General features: G+C 40.7%; 1 protein-coding gene across 3 annotated transcripts in view; it reads right to left on the bottom strand.

The window, feature by feature from the left end:
• Positions 1-8768: 8768 nt before the first annotated feature.
• Positions 8769-26706, bottom strand: part of ARHGEF10 (Rho guanine nucleotide exchange factor 10) — a 276309-nt gene continuing 258371 nt past the window's right edge. For 2 of the 3 annotated variants that reach the window (XM_073626639.1, XM_073626637.1), the window contains 2 exons: positions 22047-22169; positions 8769-10058 (listed from right to left, as the gene is read on the bottom strand). In XM_073626639.1, the coding sequence (XP_073482740.1) occupies positions 9529-10058; positions 22047-22169 (653 nt within the window). In that variant the 3' untranslated portion in view covers positions 8769-9528. The remainder of the gene's footprint in view (positions 10059-22046; positions 22170-26706) is intronic. The other variant, XM_073626640.1, reaches the window with a different exon arrangement.

Here is a 26706-nt window from a genome sequence, read left to right as displayed (position 1 = left end):
GATGGCATTTCTGGCACATACAAACTGACTGCAGCTAGTCATCCAATTTGTATACGGTCATAGTTCAGAGTGCTGCTATGTTCTGCTGCTTGGCCGCATCTAAAAACAGCAGCCTGTCAGCCCTCATTTGTCAGTTTGAATGTGACCTTATACTTTTAATCTGTATTTGCTGTATCAACATTAAAAGAATAGAGCATTTTTTTTGTATTGGATATTTTAGGAGTACTCAGCATGTAGCTTACTAGATGGTATCAGCAGTCACTATTTGTTCCACATTTTATATGTAATCTGTAGTATTGCATTCATATTTTTCATATCAGAATATGGTTAACAAAGATCATTGCACCCACTAATCACATCTTTTTTTAGAATTCTCCATTCATTTTCTAACCTGCAGAAGGGGCACACAAGGGACAATATGACCGTCAGGGCTGTGTTAGAAATCATGGGGCCCTATACAGCCCACCTGATAATAGGGGCCCGGGACCCCCTTTTCAATTGAGGGGGACCAGGCTGAGGAAAAGAGGGCTGGTTGTACTGCCTTATTAGCAGCCCTGATGACTGTATGCTGTAAACAACTGTTTTTTTGAGTTCTATGGGATCCTGTTAGAACTGAGGCTCTTAGCATGGAATGCATTAAAGAGAAAGTAAACCCTGATGGGTTTTAATTCCTCTTTGTCTCCCTACAAAGGTAAACCATAATGGGCTACTATGCATCGTATAGTAGCCCATTATGTGTCGCTTACCTGAATCCGAAGCCTGCGATGTCACCACTGTCCCCTCTTCCATGAAGCGTCCAGCTTCCTTCCAGGTATCACGGCTCCGGCGCTGTGATTGGCTGGAGCCGCGATGACGTCACTCCGCACGGGAGCCGCCAGTCATGCGTGCGGGAGCCACCAGTCACGGTACAATCTCTTTTAGAAACGGCGAGTCTAAAGTGCGCCTGCGCTGTTGACTACGGCTCGTGCGCCTGCGCCATTGTCTGCGGCGCGCGCGCCGTAGACATCGCGATCGCCTTTTTTGTAAATATCTCCTAAACCGTGGAGAATTGGGAGATATTTCAAGCACCTACAGGTAAGCCTTAATCTAGGCTTACCTGTAGGTCAAAGTGGTTGTAATGGGTTTACAACCACTTTAAGACTAAACTCTAGGCAGATGTAATAGACATAAGTTACCCTACCTCAGTAATCACTGATACATCATTAAATGTGTTTTTTTTTTTTAATGCGAACAGTGTTTGGACCTCATTTTTACTCGCAGTAGCCTTTTGTATCCTCTGTACAGCAGAACTCAGATTGGGAGAGGGAGTGCCCAGGCTGGAAGCCAATCAGCAGTCCTGCAATGCTCCTTTGCTAACAAGGGACATGTTTAAGAGAAGAAGAGAATAAAGTGATAGATAGATAAGCTATTCAGTCTGTTGGTTCTCATTTCACTGTCCAGCCTCAGACTAGTCATGACAGGTTTACAAAAACATCCTTAACTCATTAATGCTGGTGCTTCCTGGCCCTTTAAGAGGTTTAAGACACCGGGAGGTTGGCATTTGGGTCATGTGACTGCCATGATTGGCTGTCACAGTGGTCACATTGTTGGAAAGCACCCGATTGCTTTCAGTTACCATCGGTAGCTGTGCCGAGAGCGCATTGTTTACATTTTAGTACGCATATATGTGGCCTCTCAGTGTTAAGGTTAAAGTAGTTCTAAAAAGGTACAAGGTTTTTTCTACCTTACCGCATTCTATGCATTATTGTAAATAAACCTTCTGTATGCAGCCCCCCCCCAATACTTACCTGAGCCCAATCCCGATCCAGCGATGTGCAGGAGAACAGCAGCTCTTTCTCTCCTCAATGGATAGTGAGGCAACAGCAGGGGGGGGGGGGGGGGCGGGGCTGAGCTACCCGGCAGGGGGAGGATCCAGGAGCACTGGCGGGGGAAGAGGAGGATAAGGGCTGCTCTGTGCAAAACCACTACACAGAGCAGGTAAGTCTAACAGGTTTGTTAGTTGAATAAAATACTATGTCTGTGCATGGTGTTGGGAAGTAGACATACATACTGTTGCACATATTTGGTGAGTTGTGTTTGTATAAGCTTGGATACATAGCTTGCTAAAACGGTTTCATCAATAGCCACCTACTTCTCCATGTACATCTCTGTGCTTTAGTGTGGTGAAATAAAAATATTTTACAGGAATGCACACTTTCCATGGGAGGGGGATACATGTAAAAAGAGAACACATTTAAAGTACGCCACACTGCAACTGCCCTACATAAAAATGCAGACGCGTGAAATTGGCCTTTTTTTCCAACTTTTCTTTTAACATTCCACCATAACAAAATAAAGATAATAGAGTGTAAAAAAGAACGGGGCTGAAATGATGATCCTGGTGAGGACTTTGTGCCCTTAAAAAAAAAAAAAATAATAATAATAATAAAATATATTCTTCACCACCACAGTATACCTTTACTGTGCTGAATTCTTAAGGCATAGCTCTGTATTCTTATCTCTCTCTTTTTTTGTCTCAAATCTGTCCTCAGGGAACACCAACAGGTCATGTTTTTCAACTTCCAGGTACATGCACACCTTTGTTTACTCAGTTAAAACTGTACTTCCACTTTAATTAACCCTTAGTGACAGAATGTAAAACGAACCTTAATGCTTGAATCCAGTTTTGCAACTTTGACTTCCTTAGTAAAACTGTACTGTTTCCAGGTGAATTATAGCTTGTTTTTTTTGGGATGAATTTCACTTTCATTTTGTAGTAAATGTTACCGGGTATCTCCTGGGTTTTTTTTTGCACTATTAAAAAAAAAAAAAAAGAAATATGGTCCAAAATAGTATAATATATATATATACATATATATATACTATATACTATACTAAAATATTTTTTTAATCTTACCTAAACCCCCTAGACACTGATACCAACACTGGCACGGAACTGAATGCTGACACGAATGTTGACCCTAACAGTACACCATCACACTCACGTTACATCCCTCACACCAATGCTGTGTACACACGATCGCACATTCCAACAACAAAATTCATGTTTTTTTCTGACAGATGTTGGCTCAAACTTGTCTAGCATACACACGGTCACACAAATCTTGCCGGAAATTCCGATCGACAAGAACGCGGTGACGTACAACACGTACGATGAGCCGAGAAAAATGAAGTTCAATAGCCAGTGCGGCTCTTCTGCTTGATTCCGAGCATGCGTGGAACTTTGTGTGTCGGAATTGTGTACACACGATCGGAATTTACAACAACGTATTTTTGTCGTAAAATTTGAGATCCAGATCTCAAATTGTGTTTGTCGGAAATTCCGACAGAAAATGTCCGATGGAGCCTACACACGGTCGGAATTTCCAACAACAAGCTCCCATCGAACATTTCCCGTCGGAAAAACTGACCGTGTGTACGCGGCATAATGCCGCATACACACGGTCGGATTTTCCGACGGAAAATGTGTGATAGGACCTTGGCGGAAATTCCGACCGTGTGTAGGCTCCATCACACATTTTCCATCGGATTTTCCGACACACAAAGTTTGTGAGCAGGATATAAAATTTTCCAACAACAAAATCCGTTGTCGGAAATTCCGATCGTGTGTACACAAATCCGACGCACAAAGTGCCACGCATGCTCAGAATAAATAAAGAGATGAAAGCTATTGGCCACTGCCCCATTTATAGTCCCGACGTACGTGTTTTACGTCACCGCGTTCAGAATGATCGGATTTTCCGACAACTTTGTGTGACCGTGTGTATGCAAGACAAGTTTGAGCCAACATCCGTCGGAAAAAATGCTAGGATTTTGTTGTCGGAATGTCCGAACAAAGTCCGACCGTGTGTACGGGGCATAACAGTGTAATAAATACAAGAAAATCTTTTTTTTTTTTTTTTTTTTTTAAACCTACCCAAAACAGGCACTAATGTTAATGCTGCAACTGACTCCGGCACTAACAATAATCTCAATCAAGCCTTGACCTACAGTACTTTATTAACCACTTTAATATCGGACACTTCTACCACCTTTCCTGCCCAGGCCAATTTTCAGCTTTCAGGGCTGCTACACTTTGAATGGCAATTGCGCAGTCATGCAACACTGTACCCATATGAAATTTGTATAATTTTTTTTCAGGAATAGAGCTTTCTTTTGGTGGTATTTAGTTACCACTGGGTTTTAATTTTTTTGCTAAATTAAAAAAAAAAAAAAAAAAAAAAAAAGCATTTTCTTTGTTTGTTATAACATTTTGCAAATAAATCATCTTTCTTCATAAATGTGTACCAAAATGTATACTGCTACATCTCTTTGGTGAAAATAACCCAAATCAATGTATATTATTTAGTTTGCAGGAAAGTTAGAGTCCACAAACTATGATATATACAGTATCTCACAAAAGTGAGTACATCCCTCATATTTTTGTAAATATTTTATTATATCTTTTCATGTGACAACACTGAAGAAATGACACTTTGCTACTATGTAAAGTAGTGAGTGTACAGCTTGTATAACAGTGTAAATTTGCTGTCCCCTCAAAAAAACTCAACACACAGCCATTAATGTCTAAACCACTGACAACAAAAGTGAGTACACCCCTAATTAGCCATTTTCCCTCCCCGGTGTCAAGTGACTTGTTAGTGTTACAAGGTCTCAGGTGTAAATGGGGAGCAGGTGTGTTAAACTTGGTGTTATCGCTCTCACTCTCTCATACTGGTCACTGGAAGTTCAACATGGCACCTCATGGCAAAGAACTCTCTGAGGATCTGAAAAAAAGAATTGTTGCTCTACATAAAGATGGCCTAGGCTATAAGAAGATTGCCAAGGCCCTGAAACTGAGAGCATGGAGCATGGTGGCCAAGACCATATAGCGGTTTAATAGGACAGGTTCCACTCAGAACAGGCCTCACCATGATCGACCAAAGAAGTTGAGTGTATGTGCTCAGCGTCATATCCACAGGTTGTCTTTGGGAAATAGATGTATGAGTGCTGCCAGCATTGCTGCAGAGGTTGAAGGGGTGGGGAGTCAGCCTGTCAGTGCTCAGACCATATGCCACACACTGCATCAAATTGGTCTGCATGGCTGTCATCCCAGAAGGAAGCCTCTTCTAAAGATGATACACAAGAAAACCTGCAAACAGTTTGCTGAAGACAAGCAGACTAAGGACATGGATTACTGGAACCATGTCCTATGGTCTGATGAGACCAAGATAAAACATATTTGGTTCAGATGGTGTCAAGCGTGTGTGGCAGCAACTGGGTGAGGACTACAAAGATAAGTGTGTCTTGCCTACAGTTAAGCATTGTGGTGGGAGTGTCATGGTCTGGGGCTGCCTGAGTGCTGTCTGCACTGGGGAGCTACAGTTCATTGAGGGAACCATGAATGCCAACATGTACTGTGACATACTGAAGCAGAGCAGGATTCCTTCGCTTCAGAGACCGGCCTGCAGGGCAGTATTCCAAATGATAAAGACCCCAAACATACCTCTAAGATGACCACTGCCTTGCTAAAGAAGCTGAGGGTAAAGGTGATGGACTGGCTAAGATGGCTCCAGACCTAAACCCTATTGAGCATCTGTGGGACCTCCTCAAACAGAAGGTGGAGGAGCGCAAGGTCTCTAAACATCCACCAGCTCTGGGATGTTGTCATGGAGGAGTGGAAGAGGACTCCAGTGGCAACCTGTGAAGCTCAGGTGAACCCCATGCCCAAGAGGATTAACCAGTTCCTGACCGGCGCACGCCGATGTACGTCGGCAAAATGGCACGGCTGGGCAAATGGACTTACAGGTACGTCCATTTGAATTCCCCGCCGTGCCATTGCGTGCGCGCCGGCCCGGAGCTCCATGAGTCGGGTCGTGGGTCCCGCGGACTCGATCGCTGCGGGGATACCCGCGATCGCCTCACGGAGAGGACAAATGGGGAGATGCTGATGTAAACAGCATCTCCCCGTTCTGCTTAGTGACAAGTGTCACTGATCACTGCTCCCTGTCATCGGAGCAGTGATCAGAGTAATGACACTGCTAGCCCATCCCCCTACAGTTAGTAATCACTCCCCTAGGACATACTTAACCCCTCCCTGCCCCCTAGTGGTTAACCCCTTCACTGCCAGTATCATTTACACAGTAATCAGTGCATTTTTAATCGCACTGATCGCTATATAAATGACAATGGTCCCAAAAATTTGTCAAAAATGTCCGACATGTCTGCCATAACGTCGCTGATCGCCGCCATTACTAGTAAAAAAAAAAAATTATTAATAAAAATGCCATAAAACTATCCCCTATTTAGTAAACGCTGTAACTTTTGCGCAAACCAATCAATAAACGCTTATTGCGATTTTTTTTTACCAAAAATATGTAGAAGAATACGATCGGCCTAAACTGAGGAAAAAAAATTTTTTTTTATATATTTTTGGGGGATATTTATTATAGCAAAATGTAAAAAATAATACGTTTTTTTCAAAATTGTCTCTCTTTTTTTGTTTATAGTGCAAAAAATAAAAATCGCAGAAGCGATCAAATACCACCAAAAGAAAGCTCTATTTGTGGGGAAAAAAGGACGCAAACTTGGTTTGGGTACAGCATTACATGACCGCGCAATTGTCAGTTAAAGGGACGCAGTGCCGAATCGCAAAAAACGCTCTGGTCAGGAAGGGGGTAAAATCTTCCGGGGCTGAAGCGGTTAAGGCAGTGCTGGAAAATAATGGTGGCCACACAAAATATTGACTCATGGGGCCCAATTTGGACATTTTCACTTAGGGGTGTACTCACTTTTGTTGCCAGCGGTTTAGACAATAATAGCTGTGTGTTGGGTTATTTTGAGGGGACAGCAACAAGCTGTACACTCACTACTTTACATTGTAGCAAAGTGTCATTTCTTCAGTGTTGTCACATGAAAAGATATAATAAAATATTTACAAAAATGTGAGGGGTGTACTCACTTTTTTGAGATACTGTATATATCTGAAAATTAATCCATCCTGATGTACTGATGGCCCGAAAGTGCTAGGACAGTGCAAATATCACCCAAATGCCCCTTTTTTGGAAATTAGACAGTCCAAGGTATTTAGTAAGAGGCATGAAGAGTTATTTTAAGTTGTAATTTTTTGGTCACAATCTTTTGGAAAATAAATAAAAAAAAAATAGTTTTCACAAACAGTTTTCACAGGTCTTTTTCCTACATGCTGTCGCCAGAGCAGTACAGCATTATCGCATAACTGGTGTGGTGGTGATCAGGGACACTGTGACAATAAGTTAAAAAAGAAAAATGTAATTTTTTTTTCTTTATAAATTTTCTTTCCCCATTTTTTTTTGTTGTTGCGTACTGTGACCAGAGCAATACAGTGTTCTACTCTGGGGAGATGATCAGGATTTTTCTTACTATGATTGCTTATAACAGTAAATATCACTGTTATAAACAACCATTTTTTCTCAATTAAATTTATTAATTGTGTACTACTGTGATTAGCTGTGAATGGCCACACCTAATCACATGGAACAGATGGGCTGTGATTGGCCCTGTCTGTACCATGTTATCACTGTGTCCAATCACAGAGATCATCACAATAGTATACAATGAATGACATGAATGGAAGCCATACATTCAGTACAATTGTCATGTGATGTGATTGGTCACAGAAGCGGCCCAGTACACCGATTTGTCATCCGCTGTGTCCCATGAGGTCCACCCAGAACAGGAGACCTACCGCCCAGCCTAATAGCAGTTAAAAAAAGTTTTTTTTCCCCTCTTCTTCACAGAATGCCTCTACAATGTATCTCTTTCTCTTCACAGACGTCTTGAGGCGAAAGAGACACAGGGCAGGCATTTCATGGGCTTCCTTATCGTGTGATCACTGTGATTGGCTGTCACGGTGATCACATTACCAGTAGCTTGTCCTACTGGCCCCCAATCTTCAATCTGTGACTGGAATTTGTCAGTGACAGTACAGTGACAGTGCAGGGGACATGCAATTAGGCATGCTCCTGATACAAAACAGTGATGCATATATGTGGCAACACAGAATAAGGCCCAACCCCATGCAGACACATATATCCATAAGGCAGGCTTAGCCAGAGGAGGTTAAAAAAAAATCGCATCCAAAATGAGCACTAAGTAAAAGAGTTGACCTAAGACCATCTGATCAATCCCTGTACTGGTTTAAAAAAGCTTCAGCCCCATCAATTTATGTGTTTTTTTTTTTCAAAGAAATAGTATATCGTCAAATATGAAAGTTCTGTCATATCGGAATGATTGCAATGTAACATTTTCCCTCAGGCGGTCCCCGGGTTACAAACAAGATAGGGTCTGTAGGTTTGTTCTTAAGTTGAATCTGTTTGTAAGTTGGAACTGGTACATATTTTAAGTGTAGCTCTAGGCAAAAAACAATTTTTAAGCTTTTTGGATAGCATGGGGAAGGGTTAACACACCTGTAATGTTTGTTTTGCTGTCTGTGCCCCTGTTCAGAAGATGTCACCTCACTTTCTGTCCCAATGACAATTGGATTTTGAAGATTTTGGGTTGTTGTGGAAACAAGCCTTGGTGATAAAGCATCAGTGGAGAAACCCTTTTCCCATAATAACTCTTACAGGAATGAATTTCCCTTCCTAGGGGTAGATTTCCTCTCACTTCCTTTAGTCTCCCTCCGTTTGTAAGTAGGAGTTGTTTGTAAGTCGAATGTTTGTAACTAGGGGACCGCCTGTAGTAGTTTACATTTCATTATCATAACACATCCCTAAAAACTATCCACTTCACAGAAGAGACCAAACCAATTTTGGTTTCCAGATTTCTTTACTCAAGTATGGTTTTATATTTTCTTTCATTTATAATATGCCTTGAAACCATCATACGGCAGTTTAAGTATACAGAATTTCAAATAGCCTGGACATATTAGTGACTTCCCAGCATGCACATATACACTAATGCAGCTGAAAAAACACACAATTTGCATGTGCACATATTACAACATATATACTGTAGTGGTAAAGTTATTGTACATGATAACTGGCAGTCATTGTGCAATGAACAACAAAGACACTAGAATGATATTCATGGTCTGAAGAAATTCCCAAAGAGAAGGCAGTTTGCCTTGCATCAGGTGCTCTAAGGATACACATGGCTTATCACATTCCAATATGTTTCATATTATTTGTATATTCATTCATATTTGCCTTCCACTTTACCTGCAAAGAAAAGACAGCATACTCTACAGCTCATCATGCCAGTCAAAGCAAAAAAGCAGCTAATGGATGTTAGCTATATCAGACAGGGAAGACAAGGAAATGCTCAATGGTATTCAGTGTTATGCATGGGCAGCAGCATATATTTCTCCTGGACAATGATGAGAAAAGGTGCGTGATCAAGATATACCAGTTTCATTTAGTACCATCCCTGTGTTTTCAGTTTCATAGGGCCTTATTCTCAACAGATCACATTGGATCACATACTGTATATGACAAGACAAGGCTTGAACAACAATGTAGTGGATACATTATGGACAAAGGCACAAATTCATTTTATTCCCTCAGGTCGTTAAATGTTTAACAGTGGGATCTGCCAAACCATAGCAGAAGAAACCGGCTCTTCCTGTCGCTGTGGCTTGAGCTTCTTGTTTACTCTTCGGTGACCCTGTCCACCAGAGATTACCAAGACGGAGTCTGCCTTCAACTTCCCAGCTCGCTGTCTTTTGCTATGTTGTGGTGGCATGCTGGGGTCACTTAGAAGATCATAAAGAGTGCAATCATCCTTCCCCATGTCACATGAATTTGATCCATGAGACAATGTGAGAGAGCCTGACGAAGAGGACAAGTCACTTCTTTGTGCAATGGACCCCATGGAGCCCCCGAGCCAAATGGCGCCGTCATTGTTATTGTTGGCAGTAGCTGCGTTTCCCTCCTCATTTTGCTGTACATGGGCACCACGAGGGTCCTCTGATTTTAGTTCAATATTTGAAGTTTGGCTACATCTGCTCGGTGTCCGCTTATGTTTTTTGTTCACAGCAGTTGCCATGACAAGGAATTTGACTGCACCGTGGTGTGCATGGTAAGACACCATTCCTCGTCCTGAAAAAGAAAATAATGCAAGGTCATAAGGGATGCGATTATGCTTATTTGTGATTTGATTTGATTAAAGGGTAACTTCATTTTCATTGGAAAAAAAAATTTTCAAATAGAAAAAATAAATATTTAGCTTATACAATTGCGACTCGAGTCATATTGGATTTGAATGTTAATAAAGAATTACCTTTCCTTTTCCATCTGCAGTACTGTAGTTTTCTGTAAAAATGCAATGAAATATGGCAGCCTGAAGGTGTTTTGTACACAGATGGTATACACAACGCCCCTGAAAATGTAATTTTCTACTTGAGTGATTGGCTTACTGATTTTCCCAGAAGTCTACACTAAGATACAAGTCTGATTTTTGGCATCTCCAGCAACAAAAATGTCATTTTTGGTGATGTTCCTAAAGGGAAATCTCATCTAAAAGGGATGCACGCCATGCCAATGTCCTCACTAGTGCCCTGCAGGTGCAGCAGCTGATTGATAATTATAAAACCACTCCCATAAAGATTCACTCTGCAAATGGACAAACAGACAGCTATTCCTTCAGAACAACAAAAGGTAGGAATCAGCAACAAAGTTTGTTAAAATTCTTGCAATGTACATAGATCACCCAGAGAGGAATGTTTTTTTTCTCAACAAAAGTGGAGTTATTTTTTTAGGCTTCCATAATGCCATAGATACAGTACATTCACTGGAAATCATAAACATTTTTTTGGCATTAAAATTCAAAGCTGTAAATATACAAGCATCTGTTAGCTATTTTTATGCATTTTATTTAAACCAAACCATTCTGAATAATTCCTTTAGCATATTCAAAAGTTGTTATAGATATAGTATACAGTGTTAGCTTCATGTTAATATATTTATCAATGTGTGTTAATGTTTTGAAAACCTTTCAAGATCAAGTTAGAAAAATGCGTCACTATTGGGGGAAAGTTGTGTGACTCTTGTGGTGCAACTTTTTGCCTTTTTTTTTTTGACACATTAGAAAATGTTAAAATGTTTTCGCTGTGTACAGCTGAAGAGATTTCCCTTCACTCTCAGAGAACAGGAAGTAAGAGGAAATCTCTTTTATATGAAGGGAAATTCCCACTAGTGTAAATCTCACCAGTGCAGACACAGACAGCAATATAATGTAACAACGTTTCTAACCCTTTTACCCCATCCAAAACTAAAAAAAAAAAAAAACTAAAAAAAAAAAAAGTTTCGGGTAGAAATACACTTTTTCCAAGACACTATAGAGCTTATTTTGTGCTTTTTGTCATTTAAACTGGAGTTAAAAATAAGGTACTTAAAAAGACACATTTATCAAGAAAATAAAAGCAGCTTGACTGAGCTGAAATAGACCAAAACAAAACAATGACATTATGTTAAACTAGCAAGATCATCAGGTTTGTGATGTTCTAAGCAGCAAGAAAAATAAAGAATTTAGCAAGAGAGTCCATGAACTTGCCAGGGTTATCTGCTAGCTGCTCTCAAGATAAACACTGAGCCTGTTTCAGAGCTTCACAACACAAAAATCAATGTTTGGTATAGATGTGTGAATTAATCAGTATTCACAGAACCAGCCTACTAATGACACCATCCACTCTATGTTTTTAATTTAAATAGAAGTGTACTCAAAATTTCCCTTTTTTATGTTTTGGATTGAGAAAGGAAGAGTTAAAAATGATCATTTTTTTTTTTTTTTTTTACGTCTGTAGCCCTGTTTGGGAGAATTCTCCCCTATATACTGTTTTACTTGTGTCACATGGGAAAGAAGTGAGGGGAAATGAAAAGTCATTAATGAAAAACATGGTGAAGTGGAGAAGGGTAGAACAGTGTTTCTAGAAGCATGACCCCATCCATTGTCTCTTGACACGTCTTTCTGGCCATGGAAACATGGCCCCGCTCTCTGTAATAACATGAGAGACCTGCCTCTGGAAACATATCAACACTCTGATAACTAGACTACAGCTTCTGCCTAGTGGTGTGCCATTTCTATGGTGTGCAGCATCTCGCCTCTCTGGACCTGGCAACATGACATGGCTTTGGCTCTTGTAAACTTGCACGGTTACCACATTTCATTCAAAGCACTGATTATAGCTCTTGACTATAATACTGCATCTAATAGAAGGATAAGGGTTCCTGTTAATATTTGAAATGACACTGAGCTTGATTATGAAATGGTAAGTCATATAACAACTAGTCATATTTCAGTTCACTGAGGTCAGTTCACTAAAATAATTGACCTGATTGCATGTTGTAAGGTATTTCACTTGACACATTACGGTTTGGATTTACCAAAATCTGTTAAATATATGTTTGTAATACGTTTTTAACACTGCCTAAGTATTGGGAGAATAAGGCAGAAGCATTAATTACAAGTAGGTATTCGCAGAACTTGTATTGAGAAAACAAAGTCTAAAATTGGTTGGTTGTCTATATTTTTTGATGCAACTTTTATAAGTCAGCCCCAAGGGGTACTCTTTTACCTATTATTGCAAGCAATCTGACCACAGGTAGAAAAAACATGTAGTGTACAGGATGAAGAGTGACTGACTCCAATTGGGAAGCTGATGCATCAGATATACAGGTTCATTTAAAGGCTAACTCCAACTTTTCAATGTTACATGTCATCAACATTTTGAGTCACTGACTCTGAACAAGTATGCAGGTCGGGAGCTTTGACCTCATTGTATTAAATTGTATTTTATTACATTTTAAATATTACAAAAAACAAGAAAAAAAAAGCTATTCTGAAATATCCAAAAACAAATAGATACATCTTATACTGTCCAGAAACAAAGAAAGCTGTGAGAATAAACAATTTAGAATAGAATACTTGATATTCAATAATTATGCCATTTTCCTTTAAATTATCATTTAAACTAAATTTAAAAATAGCATTCCTTATGCTTAACGAGATAAAGCTACTTTATCAAAAGTATTGGGACGCCTGCCTTTACACTCACATTAACTTTAATGGAATCCCAGTCTTATTACGTAGGGTTCAATATTGAGTTGGCCCACCCTTTGCAGCTATAACAGATTCAACTCTTCTGGGAAGGCTGTCCACAAGGTTTAGGGGTGTGTTTATGGGAATTTATGACCATTCTTCCAGTGCAATTGTGAGGTCAGGCATTGATGTTGGAGAGATGGCCTGGCTCACAGTTTCCACTCTAATTCATCCCAAAGGTGTTCAATTGGGTTGAGGTCAAGACTCTGTGCAAGCCAGTCAAGTTCCTCCACGTCTTTAGGGACCTTGCTTTGTGCACTGGTCCGAATCATTTGGCGGAGGGGGGATTATAGTGTGGGGTTGTTTTTCAGGGATTGGGCTTGACCACTAAGTTCCAGTGAAGAGAACACTTAAGGTGTCAGCATACCAAGACATTTTGGACAAGTTCATGCTCCCAAGTTTGTGAGAACAGTTTTGGGTTGGCCCTTCCTATCCCAACATGACTGCGCACCAGTGCACAAATCAAGGTCCATAAAGACATGGATGAGTGAGTTTCGGGTGGAGGAACTTGACTGGTCTGCACAGGGTCCTGACCTCAACTCGATAGAACACCTTTGGGATGAATTAGAGCAGAGACTGTGAGCTTGGCCTTGTCGTCCAACATCGGTGCCTGACCTCACAAATTCGCTTCTGGAAGAATGGTAAAACATTCCCATGGACACACTCCTAAACAATGTAGACAGCTTTCCCAGAGGAGTTAAAGCTGTTATAGCTGTAAAGGGTGGGCCAACTTAATATTGAACCCTATGGACTAGGACTGGAATGCCATTAAAGTTCATGTGTGTGTAAAGGCAGATGTCCCAATAATTTTGTTAACATAGTGCATCTACTCAAGAAAAGAAAAAGAAGCTATCTCATATACCCTTGAGATTTTGCGTTAAAAAAAAAAAACCTCTAGATTTAGAGACAAAAATTATATTTATCAAAATAAACTACGTAAATAGAAAAAAAGGAAAAAAGAGGAACAAACAAAACACCTACACAAAAAGAAAAAAAAGGGGGAGAAGAAATGTCTCCATCATGGAGCCAAACTATTATTTTAATCATTCAGTAACCCAGGCCCTGAACTCTGGAGAGAGAGGAGAAGAGAGCCATGGTGTCCATGTGTTTAAAAACTGTTCTGTTTTTCTGTTTTTTATTTTTTTCCAGTAACAACAGACATTCAAGATCACAAATGGCATCTAATTCCACCACCCATTCTGCCATTGATGGTATCACAATATACTTCCAATGTCGAGGAATTACAGCTCTTGCTGTCAAAAGAAAATGCCTAAGAATATATTTTTCAGCTGATTTAATAGGGCCTGGAAAGACGGAGTGAAATACTACTTTGGGCAGATTATCAATTTGGGCCCCCTTTAACTTGTAGTACAAAATAACATTCCCTCCCTTTAAATGTTTATTAGGAGGACATTCCCAACAATTAAAAAAAATCAATGTAAAATAGGGGAAAGGGAACCATTTACTCAAATTCCTAGCGGAAGTGTGTGATTAGAAAGCCATTATAAGGGCTAACATATTGGGTTCTAGATGGATTTGTGACAGGGTGAGCTGTAAAAACCTCCAGATCACCCTGTCTAAAGCCTTTTCCACATCTATTGTCAAAAGACACATTGAGATTCTATGGATTTGAGCATACTGAGTAAGATGGTTTTCAGGGTATTATCCCTTGCTTCATGACCCTGTGTAAGACCCAGCTGATCTAAGTAAACTAAACCTGGAAGCAAGGGTTAAAGCCTATTTGCTAAAATCTTTGCATATGTTTTAAGGTCTACCCCAATCAAAGAAATACACCAAAAATTAGAACATACCGAATGGTCCTTGTCAGGTTTAGGAATTAATGAGATATGAGATGACTGAGGGGGGAATTGTGCTCCTTTAGAGGACGAGTTGAAAACTTTCATTAAATATAGTATATGGAAAGTTTGAAAGATCTTATAAAATTTAGGGGTATACCCATTTGGCCCTGAACTTTTGCCTGATTAAAAATATTTAATATATTGTGCAATTTCCGCTTCAGTAAATGGAGTTTCCAGAGGAGCTTGTCTCTACGTCTAAAGAAGGTAATGAGGTATCTTTAACACCTTCCCGCCTGGCCTATAGCAGATTGACAGCCTTTGATATCCTCTCATAAGGTGCCACGGCACGATCTGTCAACAGCTGTGTCTACCGGGCATAGAACTACTGGTATCATGTGAACTTTGTGACCAATCACAGCAGATCACGTGACAGTTTTACATAGTGGACGGCTTCCTTTCATGGCATTCATTGTGTACAGTTGTGTTGCTAGCTGTGATTGGTCAATGTGATCACATGGTACAGACAGTTGCAATCACAGCCCAGATATACAGTGGGGACAGAAAGTATTCAGACCCCCTTAAATTTTTCACTCTGTTATATTGCAGCCATTTGCTAAAATCATTTAAGTTCATTTTTTTCCTCATTAATGTACACACAGCACCCCATATTGACAGAAAAACACAGAATTGTTGACATTTTTGCAGATTTATTAAAAAAGAAAAACTGAAATATCACATGGTCCTAAGTATTCAGACCCTTTGCTGTGACACTCATATTTAACTCAGGTGCTGTCCATTTCTTCTGATCATCCTTGAGATGGTTCTACACCTTCATTTGAGTCCAGCTGTGTTTGATTATACTGATTGGACTTGATTAGGAAAGCCACACACCTGTCTATATAAGACCTTACAGCTCACAGTGCATGTCAGAGAAAATGAGAATCATGAGGTCAAAGGAACTGCCTGAAGAGCTCAGAGACAGAATTGTGGCAAGGCGCAGATCTGGCCAAGGTTACAAAAAAACTTCTGCCGCACTTAAAGTGGAGTTCCATCCACTTTTAAAACTCTTCAGCATCCCTCACTAAACTGTGCACTGTAAACGAATTGGATATTTTAAAAAAAATTTTCTCAGCACCTACTGTATATCTGCTGTATTCATTTTTCACTTCCTCCTCCCTGGCCGTGGCCCATCGCATCATTTCCTGTTTGCAATGCCTTCTGGGAAGGGGCAGCAACTTCCTCTGATACTGCCATTGCTATGGAAACCTGACCTGAAACCTATTACACTGCTTGTGCTGCATGGAGTATGTGCGAAATCTGCAAGGATGAGATCCAGGAAGAAATACAGTCTGGCTTCAGACGCCCACACTTAAGATGGCCACGGCCTGCTGTAAGTTTATAAAATAAAAAAACTACTGCTTTAAACTAACAAAACAGACCTTAGTTTACAGACTAACTTTACTAGAATACATTAAGCTTGTGTATTATAGGGGTATTTTTATTTAAAAAGTATAATTTCGGCCGGAACACCACTTTAAGGTTCCTAAGAGCACAGTGGCCTCCATAATCCTTTAATGGAAGACGTTTGGGACTACCAGAACACTTCCTAGAGCTGGCCGTCCGGCCAAACTGAGCTATCTGGTGAGAAGAGCCTTGGTGAGAGAGGTAAAGAAGAACCCAAAGAGCACTGTGACTGAGCTCCAGAGATGCAGTCGGGAGATGGGAGAAAGTTGTAGAAAGTCAACCATCACTGCAGCCCTCCACCAGGGCTTTATGGCACAGTGGCCCAACGGAAGCCTCTCCTCAGTGCAAGACACATGCAAGCCCACATGGAATTTTCTAAAAAAACACCTGAAGGACTCCAAGATGGTGGGAAATAAGATTCTCTGGTCTGATGAGACCAAGACAGATCTTTTTGGCCTTAATTCTAAGCGGCATGTGTGGAGAAAACCAGGCACTGCTCATCACCTGTTCAATACAGTCCCAACAGTGAAGCATGGTGGTGGCAGCATCATGGTGTGGGGGTGTTTTTCAGCTGCAGGGACAGGACGACTGGTTGCAATCGAGGGAAAGATGAATGCGGCCATGTACAGGGATATCCTGGACGAAAACCTTCTCCAGAGTGCTCAGGACCTCAGACTGGGCCGAAGGTTTACCTTCCAACAAGACAATGACCCCAAGCACACAGCTAAAATAATGAAGGAGTGGCTTCACAACAACTCCGTGACTGTTCTTGAATGGCCCAGCCAGAGCCCTGACTTGAATCCAATTGAGCATCTCTGGAGAGACCTAAAAATGGCTGTCCACCAACATCTACCATCCAACCTTACAGAACTGGAGAAGAGCTGCAAAGAGGAATTGCAGAGGATCCCCAAATCCAGGTGTGAAAAACTTGTTGCATCTTTCCCAAAAAGACTCATGGCTGTATTAGATCAAAAGGGTGCTTCTACTAAATACTGAGCAAAGGGTCTGAATACTTAGGGCCATGTGATATTTCAGTTTTTCTTTTTTAATAAATCTGCAAAAATGTCAACAATTTTGTGTTTTCCTGTCAATATGGGGTGCTGTGTGTACATTAATGAGGAAAAAAATGAACTTAAATGATTTTAGCAAATGGCTGCAATATAACAAAGAGTGAAAAATGTAATGTGAATACTTTCCGTCCCCACTGTACCATGTGATTAGCTCTGGCCAACCACAGCTAATCACATCAAAACAAACTGAATGACTCAGCTTCATTCAGTAAAATGCTTGCTTATAGCAAAGAAATTCACTGCTATAAGCAATGATGTGTAAAAAAAAAAAAAAAACAACAACCCTGATCACTTCCCCAGAGTAGTACAATTGTACTATGGTAACATTTTATTGCTCTGGTCGCAGTGGTTTTTTTTTCGTACTGTCACTAGTCAGTGTGCCTGTTCACTGCCACATCAGTTATATGCTGACATTGTACTGCACTGGTGACAGTATGTAAAAAAAAAAAAATTAAACCTTTTTTTTCAATTTTCCAAAAAATTATGACAAAAAATTACAACTTCAAAAAACTCGCCATGCCTCTTACTAAATACCTTGGACGGTCTACTTTCCAAAAAGGGGTCATTTGTACTGTGCTGACATTTTCAGGCCTCAAGAAACAAGATTTCAGTACATCAGGAATGATCCATTCTTTAATATATATATACACATACATACACACACACATATTATTTATATATATATATATATATATATATATATATATATATATATATATATATATATATATATATATACACACTAATTACAAGGAAAACAGAGCACAGGTGAGGACGGTTGCCTTTAATAGCCATTCAAACCCCTTTGTGTCAACTTGTGTGCATGTTATCAGGCCAAAATCACCAGGGTATGTAAACTTTTTATCAGGGTCATTTGGGTAGTTTCTGTTGCCATTATAATTGGCCAAGAAATCATAAATTCTACCAGGGTATGTAAACTTATAAGCACAACTGTACACACACACACAGCAATTGGCTGCCAGCGCTGATCGGATGCTGGTTCTCCAGCATACCTGTTCAACAGAAGCTGGTCGTGAGACCACCTTCTGTCGGATGAGGAGCTGTACACACCGAAAGTCAGCTGGTTCATGCTGAACAGACCGTTTTCAGACGATTTTCGAACCCTATGTACTCAGGTTAACTCTTGGTCAACTTTTGGCATTACAGAGGTGCACGAACTGATACTATCCCACACAGCTAAACACATGGAGGAACTGGAGGCTGCCTATAATTTACCTAATACCAAATATTTTACATATCTTAGAATTATCTCTTTTCTTTTCAAAAATCCTCCCCCCTAAATGCTCCTTGCACATCAAAGTTTGTCAGTTTCATTTCTGCCTAACCAACAAAAAAGGGGTATTCCCCTTTTCTATAATTCATTCCATAAATCCCCTGCGTTTTTAAAATGGGAGTCTGACTGCAATTTGCAAATATGGCGAGAAGAAATACTCTTTTCCAAATGCTACAAGGATTACAAAACACATCCTTGCATGCCAAAGGTGCCCTAAAGACATTAAAAATACCGTATTTATTGGCATATAACACGCACTTTTTTCCCCTTAAAATCAGGGGAAAATCACGGGTGCGTGTTATACGCCAATCCCCGCCGATCCCCCGCTGACTGTGAGCGGAGGAGCGAGCGCCGACGACATTCATACATAGCCGAGTGTACTCGGCTAGGTTCGGCTAGCTCCGCTCACAGTCACGCCCACTCCCGCCCTAAGATGGACATAACACAGGGACTGGGTGTGACTGTGAGCGGAGCTAGCCGAACCTAGCCGAGTACACTCGGCTATGTATGAATGTCGGCGGCGCTCGGCTCCGCCCACAGGACTACGAGAGGAGCCGAAAGCAGCCGAAAGCCGTCGAGAGACACAGGACCGGCTCTGTGTCTCTCGGCGGAGCCATATTTAAAACTGCAGTGACACTACAAGGCTGCAGTGTCACTGGGCAAGGCTGCAGATGACACAACAAGGCTGCAGATGACACAAGGCTGCTGATGACACAACAAGGCTGCAGATGACACAAGGCTGCAGATGACACAACAAGGCTGAAAATGACACTGAAAGGCTGCAAATGACACAAGGCTGCAAATGACACTGAAAGGCTGCAAATGACACTAGAAGGCTGCAAATGACACTGAAAGACTGCAGATGGACACTGATAAGGCTGCATTGATGGGCATTTAAATGTAAGTTTGTTTCCTTAAAAAGTTTTTTTCCTTAAAATTCCCTCCTAAACTTGGGGTGCATGTTATATGCCGACGAGTGTTATACGCCGATAAATACAGTACTTTATGGAATTAAATGGCAACTGCCTCTGGATCATCACAAGAGTGTTTCATCATCATCATCTTCTTCAAATAAGGAAGTGTTGCAAACCACTGCTTCACAAAAATACACACAAACTCCATTTATAGATAAAATGACACCTGAAAGTCAGGAGAAAATTGATCAAGCTCTTGCAAGAGCAATACATGCTTCTGGATCAGAATTGTCAGTAACTGAAAATGCATATTGGCAGGAAACTTTGAAATTATTATTAGGGAAATTAAGGCGGTTGCCTGTTTTTATGTGTAGTTGAAATGCTCTTAACCACTTGCTGCCCGCTATATAGCAAAATGACAGCGGCAAAGTGGTTTCAATAACCTGACTGGACGTCATATGATGTATTTCGGATATTAAGCCACTGCGCGCCCCCGGGGGCATGCATTGCGGCGATCGTTGTTGCGGTGTGTCAGTCTGACACACCACAACTACGATCTAGGTAGTCTCTGACGGAGCCTCTTTACCACATGATCAGCCGTGTCCAATCACGGCTGATCACGATGTAAACAGGAAGAGCCGGTGATCAGCTTTTCCTCACTTGCGTCTATCGATTATCAGCGCAGCCCCCCCCCCCCCAAGGATGCCCACACTGGACCACCAGGGATGCCACTAGGACCACCAGGGATGTCACCACCAGGTATGCCACCCTAGACCACCAGGGATGCCAATCAGTGCCCACAATGGGCATCACTGATTGGCAGGCATTATTGTTTGGCACTGATTGGTATCCATCAGTACCATACATAACAACACATCAGTGCCACCTATCAGTGCCCATCCATGCCGCCTATCAGTGCCCATCCGTGTCGCCAATCTATGCCCATCTGTGCCGCCTATCAGTGCCCATCTGTGCCGCATATCATTGCCACCTATCAGTGCCGCCTATCAGTGCCCCATCAGTGCCGCATATTAGTGCCCATCAATGCCACCTCATCGGTGCCCATCAGTGCCGCCTTATCAGTGCAGCCCCATCAGTTACCATCAGTGAAGGAGAAAACTTACTTATTTACAAAGTTTTGTAACTGAAAAAAAAAAATATTTTTTTCTCAACATTTTTGTTCTTTTTTTTATTTGTTTAGCAGAAAATAAAAACCGCAGAGAACGGCATACCGTGCCATTGCTTCAGAGCTCTGTGCCATAAACTGTGACTCCCACGCACATGCGCAGGAGTGGTGTTATTGCAGCTTGGCCATTCAAGCTCCCGCAGCCCCTGAACCCGGGAAAACTGGGTTAAGATGGGAGCCTCTGCTGTGGTGACAGCGTGCCGCTGGAGGGCTTACTTTTAAGGTAAATGTCTCACAATGTGCTAGTATGCAGTGCACATTATGATATTACTTTGCAGGGAGATTTTCTTTCTTTTATTCAGTAACTTTACTACCGCTTTAACATATGCATTCTTTGTTATTACATTTGAAAGAAATAAGCAAGTTTAGTTTATTTAAAGCGGCTGTGCACCGCTTGACAATTTAAAAAAAAAATTTGTACCTACAAGGTAAAGGCATAAATTGCATACTAGCACATTCTGTTAAACTTACCTTAAAATGAAGCTCTTTCAGCGCTGAGATGTCAGCGCTGCAGGCGCTTTCATCTTCACCCATCTTGCTTCTGGGTTTGTGGAATCTGGCTCTGTGACTGGCCAGAGCTGCGATGACATCACTACCGCGCATGCACGCAGAAGTTGCCATTTATGGCACAGGACTCTGAAGAAACAGCATGGGTGGCCGTTCCTTCAGAGCGTATGCACCAGTGATATCACTGGCTGCATGTACACTAAATATATCCTAAACGGTGCACGTTTAGGAGATATTTACATTACCTATAGGTAAGCCTTATTATAGACTTACCTTTATGTAAAAGCAAAAGATGGAAGTAAGCTTCCACTTTAATGAATAAGCTTTCCTTTTATTTCAAGCGTAATACATTTCATACACTGCATTTCACGGTTACAGTGTTAATTTTCAATTTGTAAAATTACTCCAAATGGAAATTTATTTTTTTACATTTTTCTGAAAATTTTGATTTTTTTCCAGAAAAAAAAACAAAAAAAAAACCAGGGAAAACAACTTTTTTTCTCATGGCTTCAAAATTTCCAGAAATTTTACATTTTTATGTGAGCTTTGTAGAACTTGCTTTCCATTATCTGTTTGATTATTCCTTTGCTAATTTGCAAATTGTATTTTCTACAATACTACTTGGCAGCTCGACTTTGTATCTTTTGTCTCTTTAAAACCAAAATAAAAATCTTATACTAATAGATATAAATCTTCTAAAGCAAAACCAAACAAGTATATTACACAATATTTTATTGATTTGTACATAGAACGTACCAGTTACTTTTGGAATTCCTTGCAGGCGAGGGACTGGGAATGCTACAATAACACCATGGTTCGTACCGACCATTAATAGACCATGACAAACAAGCAAACTGGTCACCGACACATGCTGCTGCCCTGCAAAGCAGAAACAAAGATACTGCAATTTTTACTCATTGGATTAGAACGTCTCAACAAATATAATTAGTGGAAAACAGTAATGTAATTTTATTAGCCAAAAGAAGAGGCATTAGTAAAAAGATGACAATGTTATTTATGTTGGTGAGGTTGAATTTTCAGATATGTAGAGCCACTGATAACCGAAAAAGCAACTCAAAAACACAGATACATTTTTTACAATTTTATTAGTATTATTAGTATCAAAAAATATTGCCAGTGTCTGCATTTAAGAAATAACGAGAGCGTTTTAGCAGCGCGTCTTATGAAAATGGCATATAAGTGCTGCAAGCTGTAGATCTTTTATGGAGAACAGTAGAGGGTAAATTAGTTAAATCTTTTAGTTCATTTAGCTGCATTCTCCTAAAGTACCACGCTGTTTTAAGATAAACACTTTGTAAAATCCATTCAACATTTCAATGCACAGGACCTTCTAGTAAAGAAACTTTCTTTAATGTATACATTTAAACACACAGTAAATACGATTTTTTTCACCGTTTTACATTTTAGCTGACTACCCATTCTCTTTTCCTAATCGAGAGGCATTAAGCTAGTACCATGGAGAGATAGGCCAGGATTTACTGCACAATTTTATGTTAGATGGAAAGGCGATCTGATAGTTTGGAAGTAACCAGCTTTCTTTCTAAGGGAATCTTTCATTTGTCGGTTTAGGGCAGGTTCTCCTGAAAGTTTACCTCCACCACTGATATTCTCAGTTCTCTTCCTCCTCTGTATCTCTGTTCATCCATTAAAGCCATTAGTCTAAACCCTGTTGAATCTCTGTGTAGGTCAGTGTTGTACTGTGCACAAAGTAAATAGCATGTTCCTCTCCTCCACAAGTTCAAATCTGTTGTTGGGACACTCAGGCCTAAGCACTGCATCCTGGGAGTGGTTCACTTCTCCCTCATAATCAAAAGCTAGGTAGCTGGGTATTTTGGACAAACAGCGCACTGAGGGAATGTGGCAAAGGTGGGTATATTGTAGGTGGTTGGGGTTTAGCATTAAAGTGACATTAAAGGCCAAGTTTTTTTTTCTTTTAATAAAACATGTCATACTTATCTGCTCTCTCCTCTTCTTGGGTCCTGTTGGCGCTCCTGGCCCCTCCCTCCTGCCGACTGCCCCTCCCGAGCCACTGCTCTGTCTGTCTGTTTAGACACACAGCGCTGCACAGCCCCTCCCCTGCTCTCTCCTCATTGGCTCACTGGCTGTGATTGATAATAGCAAGAACCAATGGCTCCCACTGCTGTCTTAGCCAATGAGGAGGCAGAGACCCCAGAGAGCTGCTGCTCTTGTGCACATCGCTAGATTAAGATAGGGCTTGGGTAAGTAAGCTGGGGCTGCTGCTACACACAGAAGGTGAAAAACATAAATGCATGAAGGTAAAAAACCTTGAGCCTTTACAACCATTGTAAAAGACAATCTGTCAATTTTCCCTGAATAAGCAAAGTGACAATTTTTTTGCAATGGAAATTTGTACCACTAAAACTGTGTAAACTGCAATGCTGACCACTCACTGACTAGTTGGTGACAAAGTGTACTGTATACAAACACGAAAAATGTAAGTATTTTATTTTATCCTTTTTGGTTTGTTAATTGTACCATTAAAGTGGTTGTAAAAAAGGCTTACCTTATTATAATAAGGCTTACCTGTAGCTGCCCCGGATACCTTCTAAACCTAGACGTTAACGGCACATGCGCACTGAAGCAATGGCACGTATGTGCCGTTTGCTTCAGGTATGTGCCATTGCTTCAGTGAGTGTGCCGTTACCGTCATCTGGCTCCGGCCAATCACAGCGCCGGAGCAGTGATACACGGTAGTAACTCTGGGGAGAAATGTCACCGGCCAGCGCTGTGTAAGGGCACCACAGCGGGGGCTTCGATCTCAGGTGAGTATTATATAATGAGCTAGTATGCTATGCATACTAGCTCATTATGCCTTTGTCTTGCAGGTCTTTTTTTTTTTTTTTTCATGTGGGTTTACAACCACTTTAAGAGTGTTTTATTTTAGTCTTTGTACCGGTTTGAATAAAAAAATATACGTTGATTCTGTAAAAAGTGTTCCCTTCCATCTCTGTGAACTATAGAACACATTCTTCATATGTTATGTGTAGAGAGTGACTGTTGTCACCCTGGAACAAGTGTTTTATTGGCGGGCTCACCTGGTGAGAAATAAAAAAACATAAAACAAAACAAAACAAAAGTGGTCACCACGTCAAAGGACTGACAAGCTTCTAGGCCATTAAAGGCAGATCTCGGATTCCTTTAAATATAAGTTAGTCATTAAAGACATTCATTTACAAAAAAGAACACTGAGTCATGCAGCAATTATAAGTATGTGCCACTTTTTTTTTCTTCTGTTTATTATTCCAACATACTTTGTAGGTTGGAATGTTTTCACTTCTACAATTATGGTTATGTGTATGATGTATGTATTTATTGTCTTTTAAAATAAACTTTAGAGTTTCTTATTCACAATAAATTATTTCGCTATTGGAAGGCAAATGCCAACCCTGGTGTTCTGCAAACAAAAACTGGCACTCTAATGAACAGCAGTTCACAATATAAAGGATGGCAAGTATTCTACTTCCCACTAATGCACAAAGATAGAGCAGAATAGATGGTAGATAATGCCAACTCCTACACAAGTTGTTCATTCAGCTGTGTCATAAAGTAATCTGTTTCATGTATACAGAGCTAAAAGAAAAAGAAATTCTATTACCAAGAAATAATAAGTTTCTGCAATACACACTTCATTTTTCCTTTCCATAAAACAGAGCACTTGCAACTGTATTTTGCAGAGAAAAAACAATATATAAACTGTATTTAAATGTTAGAGACCCATATTTTGACTCAGAAGCACTGAAAAAGTACACTGGTGCCATTAGAGGCCAAGAAATGTATCAGAATCAATGGCTGTAGAAGCTAAATTAGATTGACATCTTTGCATTTTTGTAAATCACATGGTAATGCCCAAGATACACTGATGCCATTAATTTTGAATGCCATTGAGATGTGTTTCATTGAAAAAAGTAAAAAAGATAAAAAAAGGTGCAGGATCGTTAAAAAACAGTCAATTTACAATGAACTGCCTATTTACCACAATGTACATTAACATCCTGTGGGCATTCTGTGCAGGGTTTGGGTAAAAAAAAAGCCAACAGAAAACTGCAAGACTGCTTTTCTCACAAGTCTGTGAGTTAGCAGCATCTACTACAATAGGAGCTTAATTTTTGGTCAGAAACATGCATTTGTTAGGATCAGAAGTAGATAGGAAACTACATTCAGTTTTCTTTTAAAACAGGGGTACTGAATTAAAATTCACAAGGTCAATAGAATTTTCTTCCAGCAGAGGTCCAAGTTTCATGTTTGTGCCATGACTTACATTCTTCACATAACAGCCTCCTGTATGCATCACAATCCCCCCACCCTTTAGGGGCTGATCACCCTGGCCCTCATAGTAAAATGCAGGGTGCTACTGTGAGGGCACCTGTTAGTGTGAGGTCCAGGAAGTGGTGGTGCAATGCGCATTAAAGAGTGTTGCACTGTGTTTTTTTTTCCTTTCAACTTAATTGAAATGTTAAAATTACATTTCATTCATTTTTATGCACCACAGCTCAGTTACGATGCATAGAAACAGACTGTAAAGCCTTCGGTTGAGCTCCAATGAGTTGCCATAAAATGCAGTGTGAACGGGGCACACAGAAAACAATCGTTTTCCAATGCCCTTGCAGAGACCTATGTTTTCTAGTGCAGGAAAACAGATCTCTGCACAAGTGTGAATTAGCCCCAACATCAGTGTCTTCAGACCCCCCTTTACATAACAGTTTCCCCATTTACATCCTTCCTAGACCCCCCCCCCCCCCTTTTACATCACATTCTCCTAGGCTCAAATCTATGGGCTGCTGTGGTTGCACAAACAACGCGAGCCACAGCAAATGCATAGGTGTAAACCTAGTGTTACATCACACCCCCCCCCCCTTTACACCAGTGCTCTCAGTCCCTTCATTCTTGCACCACAGTCCCATTCACATCATAGCCACCCCCCCCCCCCCCCGACCACCTGTCTACCTTTACTGTCGTAACTCACACACAGGTTTGGATGCGCGGCAGGTCAGAATAGTGGGTGGAAATTTTTTTTATGGTAAAGGCGGGTGAATAGTTGCTTGAACTGCCCTGCAGCTTAGCAACCAATCACCCGCTTCTTAATTTGAAAAGTTACACCTCTATTTAGACCTGCCGTGCCTAAAATATTTTGCCCTTCCTCGACGATAAGATAAAAAATAGCAGTTTGTTTCAGTATACATGAGCTACATCATCCAACAGCCAACAGCCAATTTAGTGCAAACGACAGCCGAGCAGCTCAGAAGCACTCCCTGCCAAAGTTTTCAAAAGCACAGTCAATAGAGTAAAACTTGCCATCTTGCTCCCTCAGACCAGAACTCCAATGGCCTCTAGAGGTCTCCCAGTGACAGCTGTCAGAGGCTGCTAGAGGCTTTCG

This window comes from Aquarana catesbeiana, linkage group LG04 (assembly GCF_042186555.1).
Source record: "Aquarana catesbeiana isolate 2022-GZ linkage group LG04, ASM4218655v1, whole genome shotgun sequence".
Lineage (NCBI taxonomy): Eukaryota > Metazoa > Chordata > Amphibia > Anura > Ranidae > Aquarana > Aquarana catesbeiana.
Note: the sequence above shows the minus strand (reverse complement) of the source record. Positions and strands in the feature narration are given on the sequence as shown.